This window comes from Oncorhynchus mykiss, chromosome 13 (assembly GCF_013265735.2).
Source record: "Oncorhynchus mykiss isolate Arlee chromosome 13, USDA_OmykA_1.1, whole genome shotgun sequence".
Taxonomy (NCBI): domain Eukaryota; kingdom Metazoa; phylum Chordata; class Actinopteri; order Salmoniformes; family Salmonidae; genus Oncorhynchus; species Oncorhynchus mykiss.
The window spans coordinates 32,581,941-32,592,705 of record NC_048577.1 but is presented as its reverse complement, the minus strand read 5'-3'; the positions used below and the strand labels follow the sequence as shown (position 1 = coordinate 32,592,705).

The 10,765-nt window shown below is 38.7% G+C and overlaps 1 protein-coding gene across 1 annotated transcript; it reads left to right on the top strand.

The window, feature by feature from the left end:
• Positions 1–5,242: 5,242 nt before the first annotated feature.
• Positions 5,243–6,856, top strand: LOC118938266 (interferon beta-like). The gene is made up of 5 exons (XM_036940781.1): positions 5,243–5,696; positions 5,793–5,879; positions 6,011–6,160; positions 6,408–6,497; positions 6,592–6,856. Exons 1-5 carry the CDS (start codon positions 5,571–5,573, stop codon positions 6,697–6,699), a joined length of 561 nt encoding a protein of 186 aa, XP_036796676.1. The 5' UTR covers positions 5,243–5,570; the 3' UTR covers positions 6,700–6,856.
• The last annotated feature ends 3,909 nt before the right edge of the window (positions 6,857–10,765 follow it).

Below are 10,765 nucleotides of genomic sequence, written 5' to 3'. Positions count from 1 at the left end.
TTTACAGATTGGCTGTGTACAGCTGCAGTGATCGGTAAGCTGCTCTGACAGCTGATGCTTAAAGTTAGAGAGGGAGACATGTGTCTCCAGCTTCAGTGATTTGTGCAATTAATTCCAGTCATTGGCAGCAGAGAACTGGAAGGAATGGCGGCTAAAGCAAGTGTTGGCTTTGCGGATGACCAGTGAAATATACCTGCATATACCTGCTGGAGGGCGTGCTAAGGGTGGGTGTTGCTATGGTGACCACTGATTTGGAATAAGGCGGGACTTTACCTAGCAAAAACGTATAGATAACCTGGAGCCAGTGGGTTTGGCAACGAATATGTAGTGAGGGCCAGCCAGAGAGAGCATACAGGTCGCAGCGGTGGGTAGTATATGGGGCTTTGGTGACAAAACGGATGGCGCGATGATAGACTACATCCAGTTTGCTAAGTAGAGTGTAGGAGGATATTTAGTAAATGACATCGCCGAAGTCAAGGATTGGTAGGATTGTCAGTTTTACGAGGGTATGTTTGGTAGCATGGGTGATGGAGGCTTTGTTGTGAAGTAGGACGCCGATTCTAGATTTAATTTGGGGTTGGAGATGCTTAATGTGAGTCTGGAAGGAGAGTTTACAGGCTAACCAGACACCTAGGTATTTGTAGTTGTTTCACATATTCTAAGTCAAAACCGTCCAGAGTCGTGTTGCTATTAATGCAAGAGGGTGCGGCAGCAATCGATGGAAGAGCATGCACTTAGTTTTACTAGCAATTAAAAGCAGTTGGAGGCCACGGAATGAGTGTTGTATGGCGTTGAAGCTCGTTTGGAGGTTTGTTAGCACAGTGTCCAAACAAGGACTAGATGTCTACAGAATGGTGTCGTCTGCGTAGAGGTGGATCAGAGAATCATCAGCAGCAAGAGCTACATCATTGATATATTCATAGAAAAGAGTCAGCCCAAGAATTTAACCTTGTGGCACCCCCATAGCGGACATTAAGATTTGTATTAAACATGCTCAGGACATATGCACGGATGGCAGTACAATTAGTCCTATAGCCAGCCTACTAATCCATAAAGGAAAGCCATTAAAACAAGTTAAATGTATCTTCTCAAAATGTAGATATATTCAAATGCTTTTTTTCAATTAAGTGTGTTTTATCACTGGACAGGGCTGGCCTGGTTTGGACAGGGCTGGCCTGTTTTGAACAGTGTACTTTGAGCACCTATACAACTTCCGTTCCAACCATGGAGATACTATTACATTATTAGAATTGCTAATTCTACGCTTCCAACCCATCTATGAAATTGTGTTCCACAATCAATAACGTATTAGGAGTAATATTCGCCGAATAGAATGCAAAAGTGCACAGTGTATTCTGTTATCATGAAATGCATTGCTCCAATGTAATTATTTGCATAGACATGTACGAAAACTGTTCACTGTCTTTACGTTTTTCATGATTCATTTCACAATAGCATAATTAAGAGTCACCCGTTGAAAATTGGGGCTTATCAAGGGAATCATTCAACCTTCTTCACAGTGTTTTCCCTGTACACCAAGTCAGAACCGAAGGATTAAAAAACGGGGCATATAAGCAGACAATGAACGATCTAAAAATATTTGATTACTCAAGAAAGCAAAAAAGAGACCATTTTTGTATGCAGCTTTATTAACTCAATGATTGTTGTTGTTTTTCTACATTGTTTACAAACTGATATGTGAAACTTATTGATGCCAAAATAGCAAGTAAAACAGGCAACAACAAAAAAAAGTTAAACAAATGTAATTTTTCTGCTGTTGTGGCTAAACTTTTTTTGTTGTAGTTAAACATATGGGGCTCAAAACAGGTGGGGTACGGTTGTAAAACCGGTCGCCACTGGGTGGGTCCAATATCAAATGCTCTCAAATAGAGGCTAAATGAATCTGAGCAAATTCTAAATCACCACAAATAGGATGCATTTTGCTGCCACAAATCACATATGAAACTGGGAACTTCCAAGCGCCTTTGTGGTGTCATAGGACGCCTTGGCAGCGCACCTGCTGTGGTTGAGTTGAGTGAAGACATAAAATATATATATATATATTGTGTGCTCTCCAGGAACATAGCGCATGCGCATGGGAGATCACGCGAGTGGAGGTTCGCGACAACCTGGTGCAGTTCAAGAAATTCCTCGACAGCAGAGTCAAGCCATGAGGAAGAAGAGGTCTGTTGGAAAACCGCATAATCATCATTGGAGACATGTGACATGTTTCTGATCCCGGCTAATAGATTGACAGCTGATATATTTACTGACTGAATTATTTATTTATAAACATGTGAAGGCTATGAAGTTGTTCCTTTATAATGAAATCAAATAATTATTCTCTCATCATTTTTATTTATTCGTTTATATATTCAGTCATTCATCCTTTCATTGTTTCATGCATTCATTTGTTTATAGACTGAATTTTTAAAGGAGCAGTCTGCTGTTCAAACAATACCAAAACGGTCAATGAACCACTATTTTTCTCAATAGCTGTGGATTGGAGAAAAGTAATCATTGTCAAAGAACTAAGGATGAAAGGAATGTCCATCTACGAGATTAAAGTTATGGGCTAGTTTGAACTACATTTGGAAGCTGTACCTTGTTTTACCTACGTGTTTTACCTACGATAATGTTATCACAACACATTGGTAAAGTGGTTTATTCTTGCAGGTCTGCTAGTCTCCCCGAACGACGAAAAATTCAAATATTCATGCTAGCCTTTAAATGGTTGAGTATCTACCTGACTCTGTTCTGTTCTGCTTATACACGGCAGCATCTGAACTGTGCATGTGGACGCAATTCATGCACTAGTGCGTTATTTTTGCACCTGTCCACTATTTGATGTGCAAAATTTGATACTCAATATATCTCATTATTAGACCTCAATTTATTTTATTTTATTATAGGACGTTTTATATAACCAATGCCTTCACTCTCTGTACCACAATGTTTCATTTATGGATACTATTCCAATACAGTTCAGTTTTTGATATTGATATGACTTTATTTCAGGGTGGACAATTTCCAGTTCTGTTTCCGTAAAAAAAAGTCGAGCGCATGTTTCCAGAGCATGTTTACAAGAACACACAGGTAAGATACTGAAGTGTATCATGTAGCAAGATTTGGATAGAATCAACTAGAGAGTTTGATGTTTTTCCATTTCAAAATGATAAATTGGAAGTTTAACCATGGAATTTATGAGACATCCTAATGCCTAAAACGTTTTCTTTCATACAGGGCGAGGACGTCTCTGTGAATGCATTAGAGGCTTTGGAGTATATGGCCCAATTATTTAACAGCCTGACTCTTGTCACATGGAACAAAGAAACACTGAACCTGTTCAAAAACAGATGACCTAGTTAAGTTAAGAAATTGGAGGGATGCGTAAGTATGATCCCGCATCTTGTAGCCTAAGTTATATTTGGGGGGCAGACAATAATTAGCACAGGTCTTTATTTTGTGATTTAATCTAAGCGATATATTTTTTTTATGTACTTTTCTTAAGACGGAACTAATTCACTCACAACCATTTTCTATTGTCTTCAGGTCGGGTTTGGTGTTGGAGCATCCTCTGGAGATGGAGTGTCAGTGACTTCAGGCAAAGGGTCTCTGAAAACGTATTTCAACAAGCTGAACACAATCTTGATACAGAAGGTTTCCAATATCAAATGCACTCGAAAATAGGCTAAATTAATCAGAGGAAAAGTTCTAGATCACCACAAATCGGAGGAATTTCGCTGAAACTTGGAACTTCCAAGCGCCGTTTTTTTGTGTGTCGTCGGATGCGTTGGCGCAGCACCTGCTGTGGTTGAGTTGACTGAAAAAAATGCATGTCTTGTATGCGCTCCAGTAAAAAAGCGCATGAGCATGTGAGATCGTGGGAGAAGAGCTTCGCTACAAACTGGTGCAGTTTTAAAAATTCCTTGACACCATGGTCAAACTGTGACGAAGTCGACTGCAGAGTCAAGCGGTGAGGAAGAAGCGGTCTGTTAGACAACCTCATAATCATCATTGGAGACATGTGACATGTCCTTGAGGCTGGCTAATAGATAGATGGATGATATTTTTACTGACTGACTGATATGTTTATATGTGAAGGCTTTGTATTTATGTATTATAACACTATTAAATGACATAATACATGCATCTATTATCATATAGTTTTTTTCCATTCATTTATATATTCAGTCATCCATTTATTCATCCATTCAGTCTCATGCATTCATTTGTTTATAGGCAATCTACAGTTAAATTAAACACCATAGTGGTCACTCAACCACTATTCTGGGAAATGAGGGATGTGGGTCGAGAAAAGTAACCGCTGTCAGAGAGCTATTGATTCAAGTAATGACCATCCAAAAGATCAACATTATAGTTTCAAATACATTTTTAAGCTATACAGTGTTTGTTTAGATGTATATTGTCTCAAACAATGTAATAAAAAAGTACATTTTGGGTTCTGTTGAGGATAAGACACGTGAACTGAGCTCATTGTGCCTTTAAAAGTTATATATTATCCAAGAGTCAATGGGTAGCCTGTGTATCATTCAGTTAAAAGTCCTAAATTAAATGTAGCATTCGCAGAAATTGCCCCTTTAACTAAGCATATCCAAGACGATGAAAAATAGTGTTATTAGGAATTAGGTATTTTTCTACTAAACCCACGACAATGTTATCAAAACACATTAGCACATTGGTTTATTTAGTCTCTAGTAAGTAATAAATAGTCAAATGGTAATGTTAGCCTGATTATTCAGATACAGACGTCATCAAATGCTGGATGATTTCTATTTAATCATCAGTTATTATCAACAGTTTCATTCGAATGTATCGACATGAATGGGATTAACGACAGAAGATGCAAACAGAACGAGATCCATTTTAAATCATCATCTCTCACTCCCTCTGTCACATTCACACGCACGAACGCGTGTCACATAGAGTGAGAAACACACAAACATGCTAATAGCAGGTTTGTGATTAAAAAACAAACATTGTAGTAGGTCTTCCCTTAGTTCATAAAAGTGCTATTAGATAAATATTGGTGTTTATAAAGACATAAAGAGGTCTACTGCACGCGTTGTAAAATGAAGGGGTCGATTATCTCTCTCTCTCTCTCTCTCTCTCTCTATTCTCTCTCTCTCTCGCTCTCTCTCTCTCTCTATGAGTTCTTTTTTTAACCTACTTCGGAAAATGTTCCTCCTATGAAGGAAAACTCGAAACATGATGAGAGGGAAGTGGAGCACACGAAAAGAGAAATCCGGTCTTGCGGTTCACTTGGCAAAACTTTCCCAAATTCATTCATTTCAACTCTTAATTTAGCGAGACACCCTTTCACTTTTTGTACATCCATTCAATCCTCACTATTTAAGATAATCCGCAGATATGGGATCAGAACACAAACCAAATTCTGACTGGAGGAAATTTGCAATATACTGGCAACAGGTAAGTCAACAACATGCTATCATTTGATCATTGCTTCGGGCTTCAATTAATTAATTATTTTCAGGATTATATTCAACTAACAATGACCATCTGTTGCAGATCATCTAACTACCATAAGAATGGCAATTCAGACTATCACTTGGATGAGCGCCTTCCTCTGCCTCGCGCAGGTTTTCTCGATGCCCATGCCTTGCCAGCTACAAGGACAGCTGGTGCGAACAACCCACAACCGACTGAGAGACATGGTAGATTTTATAATTTACTTTTGACTTGAGATGTATTATCCAACTATGTTTAACTGAATAGCTCAACATGAAAAATGTGTTTTCTCCTTCTTTCAGGGCGGTCATTTTCCTCTGGAGTGCCTGCAGGAGAATGTCTTCATGGCATTCCCAGCCACCTCATTTGCAACCTCCGGGGCGCCACAGGTAAGGGCAAGCGAGCATATTCATGAGTTCTTTACAGCATGAAAGAGTATTTGCAACCGTTAGGATTAGAAAGTAGAACACTTTACACGGCCATTTATGTTAATTGAAATTATTGTTGTTGTCCGTTTCAGTTGAGCAGCAGTGCTGCTAAGGCTATTTATGAGACATTGAAGAACATCGACACATTGTTCGGAACTGACGAACTGCCGACAATGTGGGACCAACAGAAGTTGGAGTATTTTCAGAACATTATCTACCGTCAGATTGAAGAGAGCGAGTGTGTGAGTACCTACCTAGGCCAATACAGATAGCTTAACTGTTTAAGTGTGGTATGGTGACATTTGAATTATTTTATTATTGTGTCAGATGATGGGGAGTGTGGTTATCTAGTCAGGGCAAAGATGCTGAATACCTACTTTAGGAACATCGCGGCAGTCATAAAATAAAAAGTAGGGTACAAGCAAATGCACTATAATGGATGCATTTTAATTATTATTCATCGCCTGCCTCTTTCCTCCTTTCTGGCAGATGAGCAGTGTGGATACAAGTGATTATCCCATCAGGGCAGAGGGCCTGAAGACATACTTTGGGAACATTGCAGCAGTTTTAAAAGAAAAGGTAGGATATAGGTTGAAAACAAATAGACACTTTGTTTTGATAATATCTCTACATAGGATAATATTGCCCTAACAATTTATTTTTATTTTCACAGAATTTCAGTTACTGCGCCTGGGAAGTGGTTCGAAAAGAACTCCTGTACACCCTAGAATTCATTCTGAAACACAACTCTGACAGCCTTCTGTGGTCCAACAGAACATGAATTTGAACTTGCAGATCTTTTTTTACTAATGTGTTTTACAATTGTGCTTGATTTTTAAAGCCTTCTATTCTACAATCATGCAATGTGCAATGTCAAACAGCAATATCATACATGTATTTATTTATGTATTTATTTATCAAGGTTATTTATTGATGTAGGCCTACTTCTATATTTATTTATTTATTTGTCAAGGTTATTTATTGATGTAGGCCTATTTATGAATCTATTTATCTATTTGAAAATCGTGCCTTTTGTTGCTCTTCATCAAATGTTAAGTTAATAAAATAAAAAATACTTTTAAATATTGGTAATCTCAGTGCTCATTCTGTATCCAAGTCCAAGGTGTGATTTTATGTAGTTATTTTCTATTTCACCTTTATTTAACCAGGTAGGCCAGTTGAGAACAAATTATCATTTACAACTGCGACACTGCCAAGATAAAGCAAAGCAGTGCGACAAAAGCAACAACACAGAGTTACACATAAACAAACGTACAGTCAATAACACAATAGAAAAATCTATGTGCAGTGTGTGCAAATGTAGAAGAGTATGGGAGATAAGACAATAAACAGGCCATAGAGGCAAAATTATTACAATTTAGCATTAACAATGGAGTGATAGACGTGCAGATGATGATGTGCAAGTGGACATACTGGGGTGCAAAAGAGCAAGAGGGTAAGTAATAATATGGGGATGAGGTAGTTTGGTTTGCTATTTACAGATTGGCTGTGTACAGCTGCAGTGATCGGTAAGCTGCTCTGACAGCTGATGCTTAAAGTTAGAGAGGGAGACATGTGTCTCCAGCTTCAGTGATTTGTGCAATTAATTCCAGTCATTGGCAGCAGAGAACTGGAAGGAATGGCGGCTAAAGCAAGTGTTGGCTTTGCGGATGACCAGTGAAATATACCTGTATATACCTGCTGGAGGGCGTGCTAAGGGTGGGTGTTGCTATGGTGACCAGTGATTTGGAATAAGGCGGGACTTTACCTAGCAAAAACGTATAGATAACCTGGAGCCAGTGGGTTTGGCAACGAATATGTAGTGAGGGCCAGCCAGAGAGAGCATACAGGTCGCAGCGGTGGGTAGTATATGGGGCTTTGGTGACAAAACGGATGGCGCGATGATAGACTACATCCAGTTAGCTAAGTAGAGTGTAGGAGGATATTTAGTAAATGACATCGCCGAAGTCAAGGATTGGTAGGATTGTCAGTTTTACGAGGGTATGTTTGGTAGCATGGGTGATGGAGGCTTTGTTGTGAAGTAGGACGCCGATTCTAGATTTAATTTTGGGTTGGAGATGCTTAATGTGAGTCTGGAAGGAGAGTTTACAGGCTAACCAGACACCTAGGTATTTGTAGTTGTTTCACATATTCTAAGTCAAAACCGTCCAGAGTCGTGTTGCTATTAATGCAAGAGGGTGCGGCAGCAATCGATGGAAGAGCATGCACTTAGTTTTACTAGCAATTAAAAGCAGTTGGAGGCCACGGAATGAGTGTTGTATGGCGTTGAAGCTCGTTTGGAGGTTTGTTAGCACAGTGTCCAAACAAGGACTAGATGTCTACAGAATGGTGTCGTCTGCGTAGAGGTGGATCAGAGAATCATCAGCAGCAAGAGCTACATCATTGATATATTCATAGAAAAGAGTCAGCCCGAGAATTTAACCTTGTGGCACCCCAATAGCGGACATTAAGATTTGTATTAAACATGCTCAGGACATATGCACGGATGGCAGTACAATTAGTCCTATAGCCAGCCTACTAATCCATAAAGGAAAGCCATTAAAACAAGTCAAATGTATCTTCTCAAAATGTAGATATATTCAAATGCTTTTTTTCAATTAAGTGTGTTTTATCACTGGACAGGGCTGGCCTGGTTTGGACAGGGCTGGCCTGTTTTGAACAGTGTACTTTGAGCACCTATACAACTTCCGTTCCAACCATGGATATACTATTACATTATTAGAATTGCTAATTCTACGCTTCCAACCCATCTATGAAATTGTGTTCCACAATCAATAACGTATTAGGAGTAATATTCGCCGAATAGAATGCAAAAGTGCACAGTGTATTCTGTTATCATGAAATGCATTGCTCCAATGTAATTATTTGCATAGACATGTACGAAAACTGTTCACTGTCTTTACGTTTTTCATGATTCATTTCACAATAGCATAATTAAGAGTCACCCGTTGAAAATTGGGGCTTATCAAGGGAATCATTCAACCTTCTTCACAGTGTTTTCCCTGTACACCAAGTCAGAACCGAAGGGGCATATAAGCAGACAATGAATGATCTAAAAATATTCGATTACTCAAGAAAGCAAAAAAGAGACCATTTTTGTATGCAGCTTTATTAACTCAATGATTGTTGTTGTTTTTCTACATTGTTTACATACTGATATGTGAAACTTATTGATGCCAAAATAGCAAGTAAAACAGGCAACAACAAAAAAAAGTTAAACAAATGTAATTTTTCTACTGTTGTGGCTAAACTTTTTTTGTTGTAGTTAAACATATGGGGCTCAAAACAGGTGGGGTACGGTTGGAAAACCGGTCGCCACTGGGTGGGTCCAATATCAAATGCTCTCAAATAGAGGCTAAATGAATCTGAGCAAATTCTAAATCACCACAAATAGGATGCATTTTGCTGCCACAAATCACATATGAAACTGGGAACTTCCAAGCGCCTTTGTGGTGTCATAGGACGCCTTGGCAGCGCACCTGCTGTGGTTGAGTTGAGTGAAGACATAAAATATATATATATATATTGTGTGCTCTCCAGGAACATAGCGTATGCGCATGGGAGATCACGCGAGTGGAGGTTCGCGACAACCTGGTGCAGTTCAAGAAATTCCTCGACAGCAGAGTCAAGCCATGAGGAAGAAGAGGTCTGTTGGAAAACCACATAATCATCATTGGAGACATGTGACATGTTTCTGATCCCGGCTAATAGATTGACAGCTGATATATTTACTGACTGAATTATTTATTTATAAACATGTGAAGGCTATGAAGTTGTTCCTTAATAATGAAATCAAATAATTATTCTCTCATCATTTTTATTTATTCGTTTATATATTCAGTCATTCATCCTTTCATTGTTTCATGCATTCATTTGTTTATAGACTGAATTTTTAAAGGAGCAGTCTGCTGTTCAAACAATACCAAAACGGTCAATGAACCACTATTTTTCTCAATAGCTGTGGATTGGAGAAAAGTAATCATTGTCAAAGAACTAAGGATGAAAGGAATGTCCATCTACGAGATTAAAGTTATGGGCTAGTTTGAACTACATTTGGAAGCTGTACCCTGTTTTACCTACGTGTTTTACCTACGATAATGTTATCACAACACATTGGTAAAGTGGTTTATTCTTGCAGGTCTGCTAGTCTCCCCGAACGACGAAAAATTCAAATATTCATGCTAGCCTTTAAATGGTTGAGTATCTACCTGACTCTGTTCTGTTCTGCTTATACACGGCAGCATCTGAACTGTGCATGTGGACGCAATTCATGCACTAGTGCGTTATTTTTGCACCTGTCCACTATTTGATGTGCAAAATTTGATACTCAATATATCTCATTATTAGACCTCAATTTATTTTATTTTATTATAGGACGTTTTATATAACCAATGCCTTCACTCTCTGTACCACAATGTTTCATTTATGGATACTATTCCAATACAGTTCAGTTTTTGATATTGATATGACTTTATTTCAGGGTGGACAATTTCCAGTTCTGTTTCCGTAAAGAAAAGTCGAGCGCATGTTTCCAGAGCATGTTTACAAGAACACACAGGTAAGATACTGAAGTGTATCATGTAGCAAGATTTGGATAGAATCAACTAGAGAGTTTTATGTTTTTCCATTTCAAAATGATAAATTGGAAGTTTAACCATGGAATTTATGAGACATCCTAATGCCTAAAACGTTGTTTTCTTTCATACAGGGCGAGGACGTCTCTGTGAATGCGGGGCGGCAGGGTAGCCTAGTGGTTAGAGCGTTGGACTAGTAACCGGAAGGTTGCGAGTTCAAACCCCCGAGCTGACATGGTACAAATCTGTCGT